Source organism: Mobula birostris, chromosome 7 (genome assembly GCF_030028105.1).
Source record: "Mobula birostris isolate sMobBir1 chromosome 7, sMobBir1.hap1, whole genome shotgun sequence".
NCBI lineage: Eukaryota > Metazoa > Chordata > Chondrichthyes > Myliobatiformes > Myliobatidae > Mobula > Mobula birostris.
The window spans coordinates 64749210-64773438 of NC_092376.1; the positions used below are offsets into that span (position 1 = coordinate 64749210).

Genomic DNA, 24229 nt, shown 5'->3' on the forward strand with positions numbered 1-24229 from the left:
AGGGCCAAGACTCTTCATCAGGACAGGAAAGTAAGCAGGCAGGAGCCAGAATAAGAAAGTAGTGAACGAAGGAGGAGGACAAGCTGGCAGATGATAGACAAGGAGGAAGGTGGGTGATGGAGGAGGATGAAGTAAGAAGCTGGAAGGGGATAGATGGAAGAGGTAAGGTAATGAAGAAGGAATCAAAGAGGAGAGGACAGTTGGCCATGGAAAAGAAGGGAGGAGGGGAACTAAAGGGAGGTAATGGGCAGGTGAGGAGTGGAGAAGGGTGAGAGGTTAACTAGAACGAGGAATGTTAAAAGAGAGAAGGAGGGAGGAAGGAGAAATTACTGGAAGTTAGAGAAATTGATGTTCATGCTGTCAGGTTGAAGGGTACCCAGACGGAGTACGAGGTGTTGCTCCTCCAACTTGAATTTGGCTTCATTTTGCAGTGGAGGAGGCCTTGGACAGATATGTCAGAATGGGAATATGAAATCAAATTGAAATGGATAGTTATCAGGAAATTTTATCTTTTGCGTTAGACAGGACTAAGGTGCTCAACAGAGTGGTTTCCCCAATTTATGTCGGGCCATATAGATGTAGAGTAGGCTGCTTCAGGAGCACCAGAGTCAATTGATGACCCTGGTAGACTCAGGTAATTTCTGTTTGGAGCTCTGTATAGTGGTGAGGGAGGAGCTGTAGGGACAGGTATAGCATCTGCCACACTTACAGGGATGAATGCCAGGGGGGAGATGAGTGGGAAGGAACAAGTGGACAAGGCATGTGTGCATTCATTAGGATGGTGCCATTAAACCTGTGTTGCCTCTTTTCATTCCCTCTGCCAAAATGCATCACCTCAAACTTGTCTGCATTAAATTCCATCTGTCTCTGGTCTAAACATTCCACTATCTTATTTCTGTGTGTTGGAATTGTTCTTATTGTTTGACGAGCCTTTAAGCTTGACATAATCAAAATGTTTTGAAATTTTGCCCTGCATTCCAATAACCCTTTCATTTATATATAAACATTCATTGAAAATGTGAGATCTTTGAGTTTAATTTTCAACTGAGGGGAATGAGCAAGTTGCTAAAAATATTGACACATGAAGTATTTTAATTAATCCCAAGCACTTTGGTTGGACTGTGTTCTGCCTGTCTGCCTTCTCTTTCTCAATCATCTTCATTGTCAAATGATGATCTTACTATGGATAGAATAAAGAAGAGTACAGCACAGGAGTAGGCTTTTAAAATTTGTAATCAAGTGCCCAACTAAACTAATTCCTGCTGAGTTCCTCCAGCACTTAGTGTGTGTTAAATTAATCCCTTCCATAATATCATACAATATCTATATCCTTCCATTCCCTATTTTTCATTTGCCTATCTAAGTGTCTCTTGAATCCCTCTATCATATTTGCCTCACCAGCACCACAGGCAGTACATTCTAGGAATCCAGCACTCTTTGTGGGTAAAAAAAATGAACTTGCCCCACACATTTTTTTTAACTTTCCCCCTCGCTGTTAATGGATGTCTTCTGATATTAGACATGTCAACCCCAGATAAAAGGTACTGGCCATCTACTCTATCTTCCCAGTCTAGTTGTAACTCTCCCTACATTTCCTTTGTGCAGTGTGCAGCAAATAACAATACTCACAGCACGCTGGAGGAACTCAGCAGGTCAGGCAGCATCAGTGGAAACGATGAATTGACGTTTCGGGCCGGAACCCTTCATCAGGACAGCAAATAACAATGATGTGGCAGGCTCTATGGACTGTATTAGTGCCAAAAGATGAAAGGACCTTAAAACTGAAACAGACATTTGTGTGATTTCTGTATGAGGATTACACATGTCTGACCTGCAGAGTATTTCCTGTATTTTCAAAGTTTCCATTTCCAGCAACATAACATTCAAAGTTTGTTTGACTTTCCTTTTTAGAAATACTCTGACATTTGGAAAGCTCACCTAGTCCCAGAATTCTGAATGTCTGTAAATCCTAGGAAAGTGAAATACTGGTTGGATGTGGTAAGTATTGGTGATCTGCTCAACATATTACGTTCATCGCTTGAAAAATAAGGCTGGAGTTATCCAGAGTGGAGAGACCGAGATGCACAGATCTAGAAATTCTGTTGTGTAGTGTGTTTATTTGTATGGTAAGCGTCACTCCAGTAGTCTGACCAGGAACTTCCTTTTGTGAAGCACATTCTAGTGTAAACAGATTTGAATCAAGTGATATTGGTCTTCATGCAATATTACTCATGGAACAATGTTATTAAAATTAATATTATTAAACCAAATTTTCTGAGGGAAGGCCTTGGCTGTGGGACAATGTGATCTAATTTCCCCAGTGAATGACAATAACTCCTATCCATACCTTCTGTTGTTCAACCCTGCAAGTTTCCACCTAGTACTGAGCTCTCTCAACCACAAATTTCCTGATGGCCAGAGATGTGATCATCCAGTGCTGTCAGCTCATGATGCCTCTAATTATGAACACCCAAACTTTGTGATAGCCCTGAATTCCTAAATTTCTAAAGAATGCTTAATCACAGGATATAGATTTAAATTAGCAACTTTAGCTAATTGTATAGGTAAAGCAGCTCCCAATAACGAGGTTAAATAAATTCCTATCTCTATTCCCTCACTTCTATCACACAGGAATACTACACTGGTCATCACAAACCCATAGCTAGCTATGGTTCATCTAGTGACTGGCCCTCTTCAACCCTTGCACTTGGCCCTGATTACAGGATCCTTTCTCACCTCAAGCTTTTTTCCTCTAATGATCAACTGGGTACACCTGCCTCGGTTCAAATCTTCCCAGTCTCTCAAAAGGCCTCTGACTGCTAGACCTGTCACCTGATTCCTTGGACTTGGCTTCTGACTTGGGCAAAGCATTTCTCTTCACTCTAATAAATGCATATTCTGGTGGATCTGAAGCATCCGGGGTCTTGTGCAAATGGTTTGCCATGATAGGCTCATGACCAGCACAACTAATTTTGATTAATATAACACATTACATTTCTAAACTACTTTTGGAATTTTTGACGAGTTGCATGTGAAAAGTTGTTGAAAACATCATGATTCCCTTAATTAGAATTTATTGGAGTTCGAATTGTATGATAGGATCCTAATATCTAAATATTCTAGGGGTCTGCAAGGTTTAGTTTAAAAGCATTCTTAATATGGTAATATTTATGACAGTCAAGCTATCAATGTTTCAGATCATTATGTATTGAAATAGATAGAAACTTTGGAACTTCTATGCAGGTGTAATTAAAAATAAAAATCTCTCTTCTTTGGCCTACGGTTCAGGACTCCACAGGTTCTGCAGCCTTCTCCATCCAATCACGGAAGCATAATTGAACTGACAAATTAATTCAGCTATTTATGAACTAGTCTTCTTGTAAAATACTTCCTTATATAAGTTGTATATGACTGTTTAATGGGATGTTAAAAACATAATGATCGTTTAGACTACTTGCTGGCCCTAAGAATATTAACTTGTGTGTTTAGATTGTAATTCCTTCACAGAAATATTTCAGATAGAATCATAAACACAAGAGATTCTGCCAGCTTGCATTCCTTCCCCTCCCTCGTGTTCTTATTCTCGCTTCCTCCCCCTGCCTTTCCAGTCCTGATGAAGGGTCTTGGACTGTAATATTGGCTACTTATGTCCTTCCATAGGTGCTACCTGACCTGCTGAGTTCCCCATGCATTTTGTGAGTGTTGCTCAGTCAGAATCAGGTTTATTATTTTTGACATGTCAAGAAATTTGTTGATTTGCAGCACGAGTACATTGCACAACATAAAAATTACTCTAAATTACAAACACAAATGAATGGTGAAAAAGGAAGAATAATGAGGTAGTCTTCATTGCTTCATGGACCATTCAGAAACCCAATGACAGAAGAATATATTCTTAATGTTAAGTGTTGTCTTCCAGCTCTTGAACCTCTTTCCCAAAGGCAGTAATGTCCTGGATAAATACCACCTTTTTGAGACACTGTCTTTTGAAGTTGTCCTCGATGGTGCAAGGGCTGTGTCTGTGATGGGATGGGCTGATTCTACAACCGGCTGCAACCTCCTGAAATCTTGTGCATTTGAGCCTCCATATTAGGTGGTGATGCAATCAATATAAAATATAACAGGTCAGTTCTGCCAGCTGTCAAAGCTGTAAAAGGCCTTAGATGTCACTGAAAGTTTCTGACATTTAGAGTTGTTTAAAAATAAAAACAAAATAAAATTAGTTGATGGCATTTAATTTATAAGTAATTAAAATATACAATTGAAACAAGGTTGTTTGAAATAAAATAACTTTCCTTCCCCTTTGCTTTACTGCTTGCAGTCCTCATTGTAGACCAGTGAGTCTTACTTCAGTAGTGAGCAGGTTGTTAGAGAAGAGCCTGAGAAGCAGGATTTATGAGTATTTGGAGAGAGAATCTGATTAAGGATAGTCAGTATGGCTTTGTCAAGGGCAGGTCATGCCTTAAGAACCTGAGTGAATTCTTTGAGGATGTAACAAAACACATTGATGAAGGTAGAGCAGTGGATGTAATATATATGGATTTTAGTAAGGCATTTGATAAGGTTCCCCATGCAAGACTCATTCAGAAAGTAAGGAGGCATGGGATCCAAGGAGAGCTTGCTTTGTGTTTCTAGAATTGGCCTGCCCACAGAAGGCAAAGGGTGGTTGTAGATGGTTCATATTCTCCATGGAGGTTGGTGACCAGTGGTGTTCCACAGGGATCAGTTCTGGGACCCTTTCTCTTTGTGATTTTTATAAATAATCTGGATGAAGTAGAAGGGTGGGTTAGTAAGTTTGCTGATGACACAAAGGTTGGGGGTGTTGTGGATAGTCTGGAGGGCTGTCAGAGGTTACAGTGGGACATTAATAGGATGCAGAACTGGGCTGAGAAGTGGCAGATGGAGTTCAGCCCAGATAAGGGTGATGTGGTTTATTTTGGTGGGTCAAATTTGAAGACAGAATATAATATTAATGGTAAGACATTTGGTAGTGTGGAATATCAGAGCGATCTTGGGGTCTGTGTCCTTAGGACAATCAAAGCTGTTGCTTGGGTTGACAGTGTTGTTAAGAAGGCGTACGGTGTATTGGCATTCATCGCCATGGGATCGAGTTCAAGAGCTGTGAGGTAATATTACAGCTGTATAGGACCTTGGTCAGACCCCCAGTTCAGTTCTGGTCACCTCACTACAGGAAGGATGTGGATACTATAGAAAGAAGCAGAGGAAATTTACAAAGATGTTGCTTGGATCAGAGAGCATGCCTTATGAAAATAGACTGAGTGACTTGGCCTTTTCTCCTTGGAGAGATGGAGGATGAAAGATGACCAGATAGATGTGTATAAGATGATGAGGGGCATTGATCGTGTGGCTAGTACTGGAAAATATAAATGTACACAATGTATTTTCTACACTATTACAGTATTTACTCAAATGCACACATTGTATTTTCTACAATATTTACTATGTAACCACTGTTAGCTCATTAGAAGGTATTCACTATGTAGCCATGACTTTTGACCTGTTCACTATTAATTCATGAGAGAACTAGAATTAAATCAAGTAGAAAGATAATGGTGGCGGGTAAGATGATGAAATATATGGCAGTATGTTGATGCAAGACTAATTAAGGGATAACTGTGGTTAGGGATGAGAAGACATATGGTCTAAAATGTAAACTAGGACATAATTAAGTTGGAGAGTAAAACAATAATGGAAAGTCAAGAGCGGATATATCGATGGTAATGTAGCTAAGATAGGAGAATTGCTATAAAAATGCGATGTACAAGGATCGGCGGACAATCAGCGACTATCTCACTGGCTGTCTCAGCTTTGATTTGCAAATTAAAGTTTAAAACTTCTTGAAGAATTTTCTGCATCTCCTTGTCGTTTGTGAGAAACGAGAAACCACCACACTAGCCGGGGCTGAAATGGCTAACACCAGGGGGCATAGGTTACATGGTTGGCACAACATTGTGGGCTGAAGGGCCTGTAATGTGCTGTAGATTTCTATGTTCTGTGTTCATTGAAATCAGCCATATTGTACTTACTGCACAGCATTACAAGTTTGTAATCAGGTACGGAATCCATTCGCCAATGCTGAGGAATCTCTGCAAAATGGAGTTCAATTGCAAGCAAACTGACAGTTGGGATTGCAAATCTGTCAGTGAGTTTGGGCTACCACATTTGCTAATGTATGTGCGAATGTTCCAGAGTCTCTTTCACTCAAACAAGTAAATAAAGGCATTTCCATTCAGAATTAGTCCCCCTTTGCAACAGAATCCTGGCCTTTTTATTTGAATATTACTTAACTATTCTTGTTTATGAGCTTCTATTTTACTCAAAATATTCTCGGATTTTTATATTTCACTCTTTTATACATTTGACATATTAACTAAATATTCTGTGGGAATTCTTTAGTGTCATTGGCTGGTCAGCCATCCCAATGTTATGATGACTGTGGCTGGCCAGAAATTCCTTTTGAACTAAAGCATGGCAGTGACCAAAACTGGATATGGATGTTTCCTTAGAACATAAATTTACAGCACAGTAACAGCTTCTTTGGTCCCTGATGTCACACTGACTAATGATGCAAAATTAAACTAAACCTATCTGCCTGCACATGATCTGTATCACTCCATTTTTTGTGTGTTCACATGCCTGTGTAAATGCCTCTTCAATGCAATTTTTGTGTCTGCTTCCATCGCCGTTCTAGAATCCATATAAAAGTTATTGTTACAGAGGTGGGTAGAACCTATGGGCACTTTTCTTTGCTGGTAACAGCATGTGATTCCTACCCTGCTGACTGCAAAGTTCAGTCCAATGCAAAAAAAATGAAAGACCGATCATTTTATAGAATGAAAAATCTGATCACTCTGATTGAAAGCATACTTCACTGCATTTTACTCAGAATGTAGGGTAGGAGGGAGGAGGGTGTGAGATAGCAACAAGTCATGACAATACGTGAAAAATGATAGGATGAAGAGAAATGCAAAAGAACAGATAGGTCTCAGGGTGCTTCTTCACAAACCCCATAATCAAGAAGGGCATGCAGGTAAAAGGTTTGTGTGGGTAGATACAAGTAAGTTGTTTCTGTGGCTTGGGAATTTATGGGGTCATGGTCTCAAAATAAGGGCTAGACCCCTTTCAACTGAACTGAGGAGAAATTTCTTCAACCAATGGTGGTGAATATACAGAGTTTTCTATCCTGGAGGGCTGTGGTGCCCGTGCTTTGATTACATTCAGGACAGATGGAGAGATTTCTGGATACGAGAGTAATCAAGGGAAATGGAGATAGAATAAGAGAATAATATTTGGAATCGAAGATCAGCCAAGATCTTATTGAGTGGTGAAGCAGATAAGTAGGGTGAATGGCCTACTCCTGCTACTCTAAGAATGTTAGAAAGCTTGTATGATTGTTGCCTTTATTTGCTGAGACAATGAGTAAAAGAAGTGAAGCTATGCTTAAACTGTAAAACAGTAGTTGATCCACAACTGTCTGCTTGGTCTAGTTTGGCCATAATGCAACAAGAAGGACAGAACTAGACATAAATTTTAATGGGATGTTGTACATGCTTAAAACATTATCGTTCTTAGTAATGATGACTAGACTATTTTCCTGGAACAAAGACTGTAGGGAGTATAAAAGGAGAGTGCTGAAAGCTCTCTGGTCAGTGGGTAGAGAAACAGAGTGAGTTTTTCGGATTTAAGATCTTTCATCAGAACAGCGGAAAGGAAGATATGACTAGCATCTGCTAGGTTTTGCTCCAGAGATTATGAAATAATGTGAAGTGGATGGGATTCAGGTTTCACTCTGTGAAAGTCAGATGCGGAAAGAAGCCCTCATCACATTTAAGAGGCAATTGGATGAGCACTTAAAGAGCTGTAACCCATGAGACCCAGAACTAAGAGATGGATGATGGGACTAAACTATAAATAGCTCTTTTTTTGTTCATTCAGGATTTGGCAGGATGGGCCAAATGTCCCATCTTTTAAAATTTCTATTCTTCAAATTATTCTTACTGGATGGAGTGGTTTAGAATCAAACCAATGTTCCCATTTAACTCATTTAACAAGGAAGCTTTGTTTTTTTGACCATATTGGTAAATCAATAACAGTATTGCTTGATGGTCCTTCTAGTATAAATTAAATATATTACAGAAATGAAGATAGTGGCACTAGAAAATTTAGCTGCTGTATTTATTTACAGTACCACAAACAGTACATTGTGTCATTCATACTCAAGCTTTCACACAAATTGCACAAATCTTTGAGGGACATGAATGACAAATTTTTAAATCTATTTTCGTTTCAACATTGGTAGTGGCTAAACCATGAGATAAAGTTGCATTGAATATATTGCACCTTATTATTGAGGATTATGCAGAAACAATTTTTATTTAAGCCATGCTGAAAGATTCAATATTATTTATGTTGAAATAAGGTAAAATAATATTGTTTGAAATAAATCTGAATGATTTAATTAGCATGAACCTTCTTTTTGATGGACAACCATGAGAGCTATTAATGAATAGTTTAAAATCCACTAGCATTACATTTGTATTAAATATATTTCTGCAGTACTTTGTTTTTGATTTCGCTGGAAGAATTTTAAGTTTATTTCTGGAATGCTAATGTTTCTATTCCATTAGTAACAGTGAGTGTTATCTTTAGGCTATTTTGTATCAACCTGAGTTATTTAAGAGCTTTGGATTTTATTCTCTAACAAACATGTGCATCAGAAAACAATTATTGGTGGTGATGAAATTCAGAGAAAGAACCAATATATTGTGACACAGTTTTCAAATAAATTTAAACAATTTTCTCCATAAAATTCATCCAGGGAATCTTCAGATTATTAAGCGACTCCCCTTCTGACACACTTATAATAGGAAAGGCAGGCAGACAGCAAGTAGTACCACACTGCAGCCATCAGAACTGAATATGCATTTAACAGGGTGCGGAGAAGTGTCTTTATTGAACTAAGATTTTGCAGGTTCATTGTGAAATAGTGCGGCCAATATGCAATTTTAAAAACACTGAACACAAGAAATCGCAATTTGTACAAGATTGTGTGTTTGTGCAATAAACGGTAATTTAATTTTCAAAGTTATAAACAAGCATGAATACTTATTTATATTGTTAAATATACAACTAAATTTTTTATTCCTTTACACAAATGGAATGGATGGAATTGATATGTGCAATCAGTAGGTAGTTAATCCATATTGTAATATCCTCTATACAGGCAACTATAAGCATGATCCAGCAGTGGAACATCGTCTTCAGTTTCATCCAACTACATAAGGAGATGTAGCTTCCGAAAGAAGTCTGCAAGTTTTGAAACAAAGACTGTCCCTCTCGTTAAACTTCTGGTTGTATTATTTTTGAACATGAAATTACAATATGTGCAAAAACATTAAATTCCTCTGGTTATTTTCTGTATTTAATTATGATAAGACTAGAGGGTTTAAACCCTTTCATGTTCCCAGATCTTGACACAATGGAATATTTGGAGTACTTTTATTTGGGCTTTAAAAAATGTAGAGGCATACAATTTTACTCTTTGTAAAAATATATAGGATCTAGGAGATATCCACTACAATCAAACCCATTCTTCAAGAACACTCTTCCCTCCTTAAATAAATTCATTTAAGATCAGAAAAGGGGACAACGGCATCTTGGTCATTCCATATAGTCTAAGAGATGAAGGTCAAATATACAAGCTATTTTGCAAATTCTTAGCAATGAGAGAAAACTATATTAGATCTAAAAATAAAAATAAACTACAGAGGGAGTAAATTTGTAGCTTTGAGGATTTCAGGGTAATATGCTTCACATATATAGTTGGTACTCCATGGGAGCGTAAAGTCAAAATCCATAGTAACCAAATGCTGTAAGCTTAACTCCTGAGAATTCTAACATAATGGGCAAATAATTAAATAATTTTCCACAAGTAGCTGGTCAAATTGAATTGATGGCTTCACTGATGGGTCAGTTTGTTTATTCCATACCCAATTAATACCCAATTACCCTTCCTAGCCCCCAAACCATCCCACCCATATTCTCCCAGTAACCATCCTGAGAATGCTTGAGTGCACACTAAAGGTCAAATAAAGGGAGATAGTAAAACACACAAGAATATTCAGAGTTTAAAATTCTCTGCTTATTGCACCTGTAATGGGAATGGAGTATTTTAAATTTGTACTATAGGCTAAAACTGTATTTAATCATGATCAAACCAGTACAAGACAAGCATAATCAAACAGTGCACTTTAAATACATCAGTCTGTACAGTACAATTCACTCAGTACAGAAAATGAAATTCTAGCTTAACAAAAAAGAAAAGGGGTAAATTTTGAAAAATTGCAATAGCAGCTTCTAAGTATAAACAGCCATAAAGCACTGAACCAAGTACAAAATAATGAATTGGATTAAACTAAAAATAATAAAACATAGCTATGGCTATGTAGGAAATCTCACTGACCTTTCTTTGATTGTACTTAGCCACAGTTATTATAATGCAGAGCACACAACTTAACATTGACTAATTAGAGGATAAAATTCCAAGCTGCATGCTTAATACGCAAGGGAAAGAAAAAAAGTGAATTTTCACTGGCAACACTTGGAGATGGCAGTGAATTTACTGTTATTCACAAATCAGTTGTTTTTCATATAGACCCCACTCCATAAAACTAATCATCAATTGCTCTCCTTCCTATATTTCTACATAATTATACCGCCAGTCAATGCTGGATTTGTCATGAAATATATTCAATTTACAGCAATATATATTCTTTACTATAAATTATTTCAATAACTATTGAATAAAAATATTAAAATGTATATTGTAATTTCTGAAGCTTCCTTTGATTTTAACCAGCCGCCAAATGAGACACATTCTAAAATGTGTTAAATCCGAGCATACTTTTAATTTGGATTTTAAAGATGCAAATTCATCTTTATTAGGTTCCATCTTGGCAAAAAAGTGTTTTTATAAAATGATGTGATGAATTCTATCTGCATAGTTACAAAATCGCAGCATAGCAATCATAAGTGCAGAGAGGCTCATGTATGTTGTAAAGCTGTCAGAGAATAAAACTAAGTACAAGAGTCCCTGCTTTGCCTATTTAATTACAATAAGAGTGAAACCTCCTATGCAAGAATTTAATACACTTATGGCTTGGATATGCTAATGCTGTAGGATCATCCATGATTTCTTAGAGTCCCATGCTTTTTGCCAAACCTTGACTTGCCTGCTTTTTGCATGCTCTTTCCCCCATCCACACCACTTCCACCTGTTAACGCAGTTCCTAACTTCGCAGAAACATCCTGTTGAGTTTCTAACTCAAAAATGCATTCATGATTATGCACACGGATTGAGATGAAAATGTAATTAAAATTAAATAAAATGTCAAAATCTGAACAGGTGTTTTCATCAGCTTCACATCTGTGGCTGATTCACAATTTCTCCTTGGATGGAACCCAAATGAATGGGCCTGAATATTCCTCAATAGTTAGTTTGCATTGATCGTAAATTTCTTCCAAATTTTCTCCTTGTACTATTGCTGTGGATTTAAATAAAAAAGAATTAATATTTATTCTGTTACCTTGATAGTTTTTCTTAATGTTTGACTTTCTACATGTACATCAAGACTGGTTCATTCTTCAACTATTAATGTTATCCTGATGAGTGGCCATCAGCAGAAATTGTATAAAGAGAAATAGTCATCAATGGCTTGAGAGTGAGACCTCATTCAGTTCGGTCTCAAGCAACCTTAAGTTTCAGTGTTTAATTAAAAAAGTCTTGGAATTATTTATCTTAAAGTATCATGCATCAATATATATTTTTAAATATTAAGAGAAGAAGAAGAAGGAGTTACATTTATAAATGCCTTTCAGGATTCTAGGTGATCCCAAATTACTGCAAATGCAAGAAACCACATTTAAAGTGTGTGAGTATAGCTGAAACACAAAAATGAGATGCAAGTCACTACATTCCATACTACAACAAAATAACTGACCAGAAATTCTATCTGACATCTCAGAGCAGTGGAATGTCCAAGAAATTCAGACAAGTCCTATTTTATTTATGCTACAAAACTTGTTACATTCCCCGCAAGCCAAAATAAACCTTCCTTCAGTAAGACTGCACTGCTGTATAAATTGATAGCGTGGTAAAGCAAGTGTATGACATGCTTTTCTTTATTAGTCGAGGTACTGAGTTCAAGAGTCAGGAAGTTATAACGTAGCTTTATAAAACTCTAGTTAGGTTGCATCTGGAGTACTGCATGCAGTTCTGGTAGCCCCATTAGAGGAAGTTGTGGGCACTTTGGAGAGAGTACTATATACTATATAGTATATAGAGGTATATACTATAAGGAGAGGTTAGACAAACTTGTTTTCTCTGGAGCAATGGAGGCTGAATGGGAGACCTGATGGAAGTTTCTCAGATTGAGTGGTATAGATAGAGAGCTGGTATCTTTAAAATGTCTAATTAAATATCTAATACCAGAGGACATGCATTTAAAATGAGAGGAGATAAGTTCAGAAAAGAGATCTTTTTTTTACAAAGAGTGGTCGGTGCCTGGAATTCACTGCCATGGATTACAGTGGAGATAAATATGATAGAAACATTGAAGAGGCTCCTGGATTGCAAATGAATGTCCAGAGAATAGAGGGATATGGGCATTGAATAGGCAAATGTAATTAGTTTAATTAGGCATTTAATTGAATTAGTTCTTTAATTCAGTAAGTGGGTCAGTGCTGGAGTAGGCAGGCTTGCCTCAACAGGCTTAGGCAAGCAAAGGTGGAGGCTTTAAGTAAGTTTCTTTCATTCTTTGTTTATTGATAGCAAGCAATTAGTACATTGGTATGGAAACAGCAATGCCCTTAAATGGAAAATCCTACAAAAGTAGTGGATATGGCCAAGTCCATCATAGGTAAAGCCCTTCCCACCAATGAGCACATCTATACGAAGTGCTCTTGTAGGAAAGCAGCATCCATCATCAAAGATCCCCACTACCCAAACCATGTTCTCTTCTCACTGCAGCCATTAGGAAGAAGGTGCATAAGCCTCAGGACCCACACCACCAGATTTAAGAATATTATTACCCCTCAACCATCAGGCTCTTGAACCAGGGGAGATGACCACTCAACTTCACTTGCCCCCCCATCACTGCACTATTCCATAACTTCTGCACTCACTTTCAAGGACTCTTCATCTCATGTTCTCCATATTTATTATTATTATCTCTTTTGCATTTGCACATTTTGTTGCTTCTTGCACATTGGTTGTTTGCCTGTCCCACTGGGTACGATTTTTTATTGATTCTATTGTGTTTCTTGGATTTACTGTATATGACTGCAGGAAAACGAATCTCAGGGTTGTAATATGGTGAGATATATGTATTTTGATAATACATTGACTTTGGATTTTTAATTTTGATTAGTACATAACTAGTGCAGTGAGAATGGGTCCAGAGATAGCGATTTGTCCTTCGTATGAGATCAGGGAAGTCTGGAAGACCTCTAGTCTCCCTCATAACTACATCTATAATAATTATACCACTTTGGATACTATCGGGGGAAGCCATTGTAATTGAGTTTCTGGAACTGAGTCTGGCTCAGTGACTCAGAAGGGAGGGGAAAGAAGAGGAGTGCAGTAGTGATAGGGGATTCTATAGCTAAAGGAGTAGACGTTGAGATTCCATGTATGTGAAAGAGAATCCCAGATGGTTTATTGTCTCTCAGATGCCAGGGTCAGGGATGCCTTAGATCAGGTCTACATCATTCTAAAGGGAGGGGGGTGTGAAAACCAAAAGTTGTGGTACATATTGGTATCAACGACATTGGTAGGAATAGAGACAAGGTCCTGAAGAGAGAATACAGGGAGTTAGGTAAAAGTGGAAAGGTAGGAACTCAAGGGTAGTAATCTCTGGATTGATGCTTGTATAATGTGCCATACCACAGCCAGTGAGGTTAAGAATAGGATGATTTGGCAGATGAGTGTTTTGCTAAGCAATTGGTGAAGAGGGCAGGGTTTCACATTACTGGATCATTGAGATCTCTTCTGGGGAAGGTATAACTTGTATAAAAAGGAGGGGTTACAGCTGAACCCAAGGGGGACCAATATCCTTGTGGGAAGTTTTGCTAGATTTGTTGGGGAGCACAACCTAATTTGGTAGGGGAATGGGAACTGGAGTGATAGGGTTGAGGCTGGGGCAGTTGCTATATCATAAAATCATTAGAGATAGGAGCAGAATTAGGCCATTCAGCCTATCAAGTCTTCTCTGCTATTTCATCATGGCTGATCCATTTCCCTCTCAACTCCATTCTCCTGCCTTCTCCACATAACTTTTCATGCACTGACTAATCAAGAACCTATCAAGCTCTGCCTTAAATACCTAGCCTTCACAGCCACTTGTGGCAGTGAATTCCACAGATTCACCACCCTCTGGCTAAAGGAATTCCCCCCCTCATCTCTGTTTTAAAAGAACACCCCTTTGTTCTGAGGCTTTGCCATCCGGTCCTAGACTCCCTCACTATAGGAAACATCCTCTCCACATCCACTCTATCTAGGCCTTTCAACATTTGATAGGTTTCAATGAGATTCCCTCACTCATTCCTCTAAATTGCAGTGAATATGGGCCCAGAACAATCCAACACTCCTCATACGATAACCTTTCATTCCTGGAATCATTTTCGTGAACTTCCTCTGAACTCTCTCCGATGTCAGCACATGCTTTCTTAATTAGGAGTCCATTAGTCTGATATCTATTCTCGCCTCTCTTTTACTGTTTAAATATTAGTAAAAAAACTTAGACAAGTAGATTCAATGTGTAGTGAGACTGTGAAGAAGGATAGGCAGATGATGGGGCAAAATGGAAGTCTTTCGGATGAGATGAAGTGTAACATGGGGGCAAAATTTAAAAGGGTGATGAATACGGGACTGAAGGTGTTGTTTTTTTAAACTATTATTGAGACAAAACGCGGAATAGGCCCTTCCAACCACGTCACCCAGCAACTCTGATTTAACCCTAACATAATGATGGCACAATTTAAAATAACCAATTAGCCTATCAACTGGTATGTCTTTGCAACGTGGGAGGAAACTGGAGCACCCAGAGGAAACCCACGCAGTCACAGAGAGAAAGTACAAACTCCTTACAGTCAGTGGTGGGAATTGAACCCAGGTCAATTGAACAATCATCATGAGGAATTTCAAAATACGGGTGGATTGGGAAAATCAGGTTGATACTGGATCCCAAAAGAGAATATTTGTAGTATGCCTATGAGATGGCTTTTTAGAGTAGTTTCTAGTTGAGCCCACTAGGGAAAAGGCAATTCTGAATTGGGTGTTGTGTAATAAACTAAATTCGATTAGGGAGCTTAAGGTAAAGGTACTGTTCGGAGGCAGTCATCATAATGTGATAGAATTCAGCTTGCAGTTTGAGAGGGAGAAGCTAAAATCAGATGTAGCAGTATTATAGTGGAGTAAAGGGAATTACAGAGGCATGAGCAAGGAGCTGGCCAAAATTGATTGGAAGGGGACACTAGCAGGGATGACAGCAGAGGAACAGTGCCTGGAGTTTCACCAAAAAAGCTGGAGGTTGCTGGATAGATACATCCCAAAGAAGAAAAAATATTCTAAAGACAGGATGACCCAAAGAGAAATCAAAGGCAGCATAAAAACAAAAGAGAGAGCATATAATCTGCCAAGAACTAGAGGGAAGTTAGAGGATTGGAAAGCTTTTGAAAAACACAGAAGGCAACTACAAAAGCAATAAGAAAGAAAATATGAGATATGAAGGTAAGTTAGCCAATAATATAAAACAGGAGACCAAAGATTCTTTTCAGATATGTAAAAAGTAATAGAGAGGCAAAAGTGAATATCGGACCACTGGAAAATTACACTGGATTGGAAGCAATGGGGGACAAAGAAATGGTAGACAATCTCAATTAATATTTTTTGTCAGTCTTAACTTTGGAAGACATCATCAGTATGTCAGAAATTTGAAAGTGTCAGGGGAAGAAGTGAGTTTAGTTGCTAATACTAAGGAGAAGGTGCTTGAAATGCTGAAAGGTCTTAAGGTAGATTAGTCAGCTGGACCAGATAAGCTACACCCCAGGGTTCTGGAAGAGATATCTGAAGAGATTGTGGAGGCATTTGATTCACAAGATTCTGGAATATGGTTCTGGAGGACATGTCACTTCACTCTTTAAGAAGTGGAGGGCGGGGGGAGGCAAAAGCCAAGAAATTATAGGCCAGTTAGCCTGAATGCAGTGGCTGGGAAATTGTTGGAGTCCTTTATTAAGGATGTGGTTTCAGAGTACTTGGAGACACATGATAAATTAAGCCAAAGTAGCATGACTTCCTTAAGGGGAAATCTTGACTGACAAATCTGTGGAATTCTTGGAGGAAATAACAGGCAGGATAGACAAAGAAATGTTGGTAGATGTTGTTTACTTGCATTTTCAGAAGGCCTTTGAGAAGGAGCCGAACATGAGACTGCTAAACAAGATAAAAACCCATAGTATTACAAGCTTCCAGTGACTAGTGGTGTTTAACAGGGGTCGGTTTTGGAACTGCTTCTTTTCATGTTATATGTCAAAGATCCAGATGATGGAATTTATGGCTTTGTGGACAAGTTTGCAAATGATAAAAAGATAGGTGGAGGGCTGGATAGTGTTGAGGAAGCAGGGTGTCTACAGAAGGATTTGGACAGAATAGGACGATGGGCAGATGGAATATTCTGTAGTGAAATGTGTGGTCCTGCACTTGGGTAGAAGGAATAAAGGTGTAGACTATTTTCCAATTAGAAATCAGAATTTCCATTCATAAATCAGAGATGAAGAGGGACTTGGGAGTCCTTGAGCAGAATTCCCTAAATGTTAACTTGCATTGATCAGACTGCACTTGGACTACTATAAGAAGTTTTGGGACCCTTATCTACGAAAGAATATGCTGGCATTGGAGAGGGCCAGAGGAGGTTCATGAGAATGATCCAGGAATGAAAAGATCAAAATATGAGGAACTTTTGATGATTCAGGGCCTGTACATGCGGGAGTATTAAAGAATGACAGGAATCTCATTGAAACTTTTTGAATACTGAAAGGTCTAGATAGAGTAGAGGTGGAGAGGATGTTCCCTATATTGGGATAGTCTAGGACCAGAGGGCACAGTCTCAGAATAGTGGAGCATCAACTTAGAACAGAGATGAGGAGGAATTTCTTGATAAAACAAAGTACTCTAGGTTGAAGAGAGTGGATGGGGTGGAGACAAAATGCAAGTACAAAACTATGGTGGATAGCAACATTGTCCAGGTGACAGAAGCCTAAGGGAGGGTGATGAATGCTTGTTACAATTCAAAACAAGCATTCCTGGTGTTCTCTCCAACCATGTTCCATTTAATTTAAAACTCACTTGTTTACTTAGTTTTCTAGTTCTGATGAAGATTATCAACAAGAACCTGTTAACCATTTCTCTCCCCATAGATGCTGTCCAAGATGTTCACCATTTCCTTCATTTTCTGTTCTTTCTTCTAAAACAACTACATATTATGCACATATAAGATAGAGTGGTAACATTTCTTAAGAGATTCTGTGCAACCTGGTAATCTGTAAATTTGGATACATACAGTACCTGTAAAATGTTCTCCAAATTCCTGTTCTAGTTTTAAAGCTCTTTCAAATGTCTTTTTGCCTTGCTCTTCTGTCAGGCGTTTATTCATTTCCCTGTATATATATATATATATATATATAAAAAAGTATGCATTACATTTTGTACAATACTTATTAAGTCTTTGTCAAGAATTGGCTACTCTAGAAAAGTCATAGAGTAATACGGCATGGAAAACAGGTCCTTTGTTCCAACTGGCCCATGCTGACAGCAATATCTTCCCCACTAGTCATAGCTTCCCACATTTGGCCCATAACTCTAGTTCTTCCCTTCCATATACCTGTCCAAATACCTCTTACATGTTGCAATTGTACCCCCCTCAACCATTTCCTTGGCAGTCATCCCAGTCACTCAATGCCCTCTGTTTAAAGAAGTTGTCTCTCAAGTCTCTTAAATCTCTTCCCTCTTTGTTGTATCTGTGCCCTTCAGTTTTGGAATCACCAGCCCTGGGAGAAAAGAGCATGACCATCCAACCTATCTATACTCCTCATGATTTTATAAATTCCTATGACCTACGCTCCAAGAAAGAAAGATCCAGTGTGGCCAACTTTTCCCTATAACCCAGACTCTCTATTTCAGTTAGCAACCTTGTAATTCTCTTCTGCATCCTCCCCAGCTTGGCAATGTCTTTCCTAAAACAGGATGACCAAAACTGTACCCAATACTCTAAACGTTACCTCAGTAACAATACAAATGCAACGTTACGTCCCTGCTTGTAAAATGGATGCCTTGACTGATGAAGCCAGCATCCTAAATGCCTTCTTCACTACCCCATCTACTTGTGCAACCACTTTCAGCAAACTGTGTGCCTATACTCCCGGGGTGCTCTGTTCCACAATACACATCAGTGCTCTGCAATTCACTATGTCAATCTTACCCTGGTTTGAATATCCAAGATGCATCACCTCACAGTTATCCAAGCTGAAATCCATTTGCCATTCCTCAACCTATCTCCCTTACTGATCAAGATATCTTTGCAGTTCATTGTGCCTTGCTTCACCATCAATAAGATCCCCTAATATCATCAGAAAACTTGCTAATCGTGCCAAATCATTTACACACCTAATAATAACGGAAGTTCCAACACTGACTGCTGGGGAACCCCACTAGTCATAGGTCTCTGAATGGAGAATCTACCTTTAACCATCACCCTCTGTTTCCTATACATTGAGTCAGTTATGAATCCATATCACTAGCTACCCCTGAATCCCATGTGACCTAACCTTCCTGATTAGCCTTTCATACAAAGGCTTTACTAAGGTCCATGTAGACAATATCCACTATCCTATCTTCATCTGTCTCCTTAGGTATCTCTGAAAAAACAGACATGACCTCCCATGCACAAAAACATACTGCCTATTCTTGATCAGACCTTGACTATCCAGTGATGGTAGATCTTGTCTCTCAGAATTCCCCCCAATATATTACCTGCAACTTAAGTCAGGTTCATGGACCTGTACAGCCCTAGGTTATCCTTGCTACCTTTCATGAACAATAGAACAACATTAGCCACCCTCCAGTCTTCCGGAACTTCAACAAAGTTTATAAGAATTCAGAAAAGTAAAAATGTAGAAGATCTGATTAACTGTGTGTAAAGACCAAGAATATATAAAGTCAACTTTCATAGTGGTAATGACTGTGTTTCTAAGTACCACATGTGAGACCACATAATACGATACAACAGATGTTCGGGATTTTGTAAAATGAAATCATAAAAATATGATTCAGAAGGAAATGATGCAGCTCATTACATCTGTGCCAGCTGTTTATATTGAGATTAATAAATGAGAGCCTGTTAGTGTCTTAGAAAAAGACAACTGCCTAGTCAAAATAGGAATAAACCTCAGAAAAAAAACACATTTTATCATTATCAGGAAAAATGAAGGAATAAATTCAGATAAAAAGAGACAAATTGTTTACACCAGATGGTAACACGTAGCAGCAATAGTCTCCATATCAGCTCTTAAAAGAGCTTTGACGAACTGAAATTCCAGTTAATTGAGCAAAATGAGTTCTCTGGGGTCTGGATATTCTACAGTATTTTCATCATCTGTTGCATGCTGATCTTCCTGTGCAGAAGAATTTCCAAGCAAATTATCATCAGTTTTGAAATGGAATTTAAGACCACTGTTATAGAATACCCCTTGTGCTATGATGGGTCTTCTTTTCAGAATCAGAACTGATTTTCCTCAACTATTCATTTTCTATATTAAAGAAAGAACATTCATGTAATCTGGAACTATTCTGTAGTCTTCATTCCCTCACTCATTTTGCCACTTTGCCTGTCGAGGACATATTGTCACAATGGCGGGGGCATTGGGAGCAAGGGTGGACCCAAATGCAAGACACATCTTGTGAGGTTACTTAGATTTAGTTTATTGTTTGATACCAGGAGAACTAGGCAGGAGCAGGAGTAGCAAACTGGACAAGGACTCAGGACTACGACTAGGCTGGGACCAAGGGTCTGGGCTTGGACTCGGAATCGGCTCCCAGAACTAGAGGAGACATGAAGAGGCTAGGGTATGGACTCTGAGCCTGAGACTGGGAAAGGACCCAGTACCTGGGTCTTGCCTCGGGCTCGGACCCCAGAACCAAGCATGGACATGACATGGGGTAGGGAGAGGAGGAACATGGAAGACAGAGCCTCGGTCTCAGGAGAGCAGGTACCTGGAACCATAGACACATACACAGAACACAGAGTTGGGACCCCTCCTTGGGTTCAGGGCATAGGGCTGGGACTCACACACAGGACAGAGAGCCGGGACCCCTCCTTGGGTACAGGACATAGGGCTGGGACTCATGACCTCCCGCGGGGCAACGGCAAGACGGCCAGACTTATCCCACGGAGGCGAGGACCAGACAAGACAAGACATGTCCCCACGCAGGGCAACGGCAAGACGGCCAGACCTACCCCATGGAGGTGAGGACAAGACAAGAACAACATGAAAGCACACCAGACAGTACCTATCTAGCTCCGGCGATAGAACTAGACCGAAGTGCAGGCGAGGGTTGCAGACGAGGGCTAGAGGCGAGAGGGGCAGAGAAGGGATTCAGACAAGGGGGTAGGACAGGAATCACAGACCGCCAGGGCCAGGACTTGACTCAGAACTGGGAAACTGCCAGGGCCAGGCCTTGACAGAACTGGGAAGCCGCCAGAGCCAGGACTTGACTTGCTGCTTGAATGTCGCCAGGACCAGGACTTGACTTGATGCTTGAATGCCCCCGGAGCCAGGACTTGACTTGGAGCCTCCGGGTAGTGGCGAGCTCTCAACTCGGCCTGGGAACAGTAGACAGCGGTTCTGATTCCCTCTGGCGGGTTAGCTGATGGACCCACCTCGGTGAGGAAACTTTGCAGGCTCGCTTTGGCGAGGTAACTGGACAGGGTTACTCCGGTGAGGAGAGGCGAATTACCAGCACTCGCTTCGGCAAAGACTAGGCTTGCTCTGGCCAGATGACACCGGCACACCATACCTTAGATGACTTTGCAGATGCTCCCGCGCCGAACGGCTGAAAGCCGGAGACTGCCGAGCGTTAATTGCCTCTAATCACCAAAGTCGAGGGACACGGGAAAACAGGGAATCAACGGTCCGGATCGTAACATAAACAAGGTAAATTTAAAGGGACCCCGATCTGGACCATGACACATATGGCAAGGAAGTCTCATGCAAACTACTATGGGACACTGTTCTTAACATGATTTTGACACTTTCATTCTTTCGAAGCTAATGGGGGTGTACAAGATTACAAAGAACAGTCATTACAGTCTTTAAATCCAGTGCGAGGGAAAAGGGACTAATCTTTACATCTGAAACATCTTTTTGTCTAATTGCTTCCTCAACTTCTCTCAGCATTTTTTCGATTGTTCATAGTTTTACTTATTTTTTCCTCTTGTTGACTTATTTTTCTGATTTTGCTTGTAATAAAAACTAGGTAGAAAAGGTGAACTACCCCAGGAAGCGCCTTGTTGAATTTCTGGAGTGATTTGAAATAACCTAGAAATGGTTTGTGCCATGTTTCACTCATGATAAATCAACTTTCAATCAAGTGATGTCAGAAAGTTAGTGTACATAATCAAACAACACTGATCACTGAAGGCATTGCTGAAAAACTGTTGACAAAGTGAACAAAGTATGGGATTCTTAACACAATCTTTCAGTATTATTCAAATGTATAGTCTGCTGGTGTGACAACAACTATGATACTGTACCCAGCTTTGGTTCCTCCCCCTCTTACTCTTTCCCCACCTGTCACACATTTGGTGGAAGCTATTTTGCTTTTAATTAGGCCCAGAAAACCCTGGAAAAGACTTTCTTTCATAAAGAACTTTAGAATAGCTCAACCCTTGGACCTACTTACGGCTGCATAAACGTGGACAATATCTGCTTGAGAACTATAAAATATTTAGCATCTCTGCTAACAGATCATTACAGTTAAATGAAGAAGGAGTGGAGAAAGGAGATGGGATAATGAAAGTGGGGTGAAAATTGTCCGTCTTGTTAAATTTATTTTCAAGTTTATCTGAAAAGGCAAATTTGTCTTAGCATCTCATACAAAAGATAGGTCAACAACACTCCTCTGACCCTTCCCGCTACCCACTTTGGCCTGCGTTAATATTATACATAAGGAATTATCATTTGAAAAGAGAATCTACAGAGAGAGGAAGAGAAGCAAAAGAGCAAATGACCTCATCTGCAGGAGATTTTAATTTGACTAGTAATGACCAGACTACCCAGAGTGATAAGGCCTGGATGGGATGAAATATGTGAGGAGAGTCCAAGAACATTTCTTGAGTCAATATATAGAAGACCCATCTCAGGAGGGTGTAATACTGGACTTTCTCTGAGGGAACAAGGCAGGGCAAATAACTGAACTTGTCAGTCAGGGCGAACTTTGGCTCCAATGATCATAATTCTATTTGTTTTAAGATCGAAAAGAATTAGACAGGTGCACAGGTCAGGATTCCAAACTGAAGCACAGCTAACTTTGGGGGAATTAGGCAGGACCTAGCAAAGATTAATTGGATGAGTCTGTTTGAAAGGAAAAGAAATGAATGGTAATTGGGAGGCTTTTAAGAAGATGATATTAAGAGTCCAGGAGCAGCATGATTCTGTTACGGTGAAGGGCAAGTATAGGGACTTTTGACTGATGACAGATACTGAGAATTTGATCAAGATAAAGAAGCATTCATTAGATTTAGAAGGTTCAGATTGAGCGAATCCCTTGATGAAAAGATTAAGGATACTCTTAAGAGGAAAACCAGGAGGACAAAGAGAGGTTACGAGATGGATCTGGCAGGTAAGGTTAAGGAAAATTCCAAAGTTCTATAGCTGCCTCAAGACTAAAATGGTGACCAGGGAGAGATCAGCAGTGCTGTGTATATCTTGAGCTACAGGAGATGGGTGGTATTTTTAATGAATATTTCTCCTTTGTGTTTACTGAGGAAACAAGTGGAGATGTTTTGGATGATATTCGTATTATCAGTGAGGAGGTATTAGCAGCCTTACAGTGCATTAAGGTGGCTAATGTCTCAGGCTTAACTAAGTGCATCGTCAGACTTCAGGGGGAGGCTAGGGAAGAAATCTTGGAGGTCCTTGCAGAGATATTTGATTCACCATTAGCCACTAGTGAAGTTCCTGAAGACTGGAAGGTGGCTTATTTTGTTCAATTGTTTAAGAAGTGTAGCAAGGACAAGCAAGGGAACTACAAGTCCGTCAGCTTGACAGCAGTAGTAGGTACGTTAACGAAGGAAATTCTGAGGGACAGGATCTACTAGCATTTGGATGGTCAGTGGATTAGTAGGAGGAGCATGGCTTTGGGGTGTGGAAAGTTGTGTCTATTTGGATTAGTGCAAGGTCTTCAATATGGTCCCGCATGGTCAGCTGGTCAGGAAAGTGAGGTCCCATGGAATCCAGAGAGAGAGGTCATTAGGTGGATTCAAACTTAGCTTCAAGGCAGGAAGCAGAAGGTGGTGGTAGAAGACAGTTTCTCGTAATGAAGACTGGTAAACATTGGTATGCTGTAGGGGTCAGTGTTCGAACCCTTGTTACTCATTATTTATAACAAATGATTTGGATGTGGATGCACAAGGCTGGATTAGTAAGTTTGTGGATGACACAAAATTAGGAGATGATGATAGTGAAGAAGGTCATCATAGATTACAGGGGGGCTTTGATCAGTTAGGGAAGTGGGTTGAGGAGTGACAAATCAATTTCAATACAGGAAAGTGTGAGGTATTGCATTTTGGAAAAGGCAAACTAGTGCACTGGACTTATACTCTGAATGGAAGGGCTCTAGGGAGTGTAATGGGACAGAGAGAACTCATGCAGCAAGTTTGTTGAAAGCAGGGTCACATTGTTAAGTTGGTAAAAAAAGATTTTTAGTGTGCTGGCCTTCATCAGTCAGGACATTAGATATAGGAGTTGGAGATTCTGCTGTAGTTGTAGATGTAGTTGGTGAGGCCACACTTGGAGTACTTCGTACACTTTTCGTCACCCTGTTATAGGAACAATGTGGTTAAATTGGAAAGAATGTAGAAAAGATCTCCACGAGTGT

At 39.5% G+C, this 24229-nt stretch overlaps 1 protein-coding gene across 6 annotated transcripts in view; it reads right to left on the bottom strand.

Annotated features, from left to right (window-relative positions):
* Window positions 1–9076: 9076 nt before the first annotated feature.
* dlg2 (discs, large homolog 2 (Drosophila)) overlaps window positions 9077–24229 on the bottom strand; it is an 823880-nt gene continuing 808727 nt past the window's right edge. For all 6 annotated transcript variants that reach the window (XM_072263309.1, XM_072263307.1, XM_072263311.1 and 3 more), the window contains 2 exons: window positions 17642–17733; window positions 9077–11564 (listed from right to left, as the gene is read on the bottom strand). In XM_072263309.1, the coding sequence (XP_072119410.1) occupies window positions 11458–11564; window positions 17642–17733 (199 nt within the window). In that variant the 3' untranslated portion in view covers window positions 9077–11457. The remainder of the gene's footprint in view (window positions 11565–17641; window positions 17734–24229) is intronic.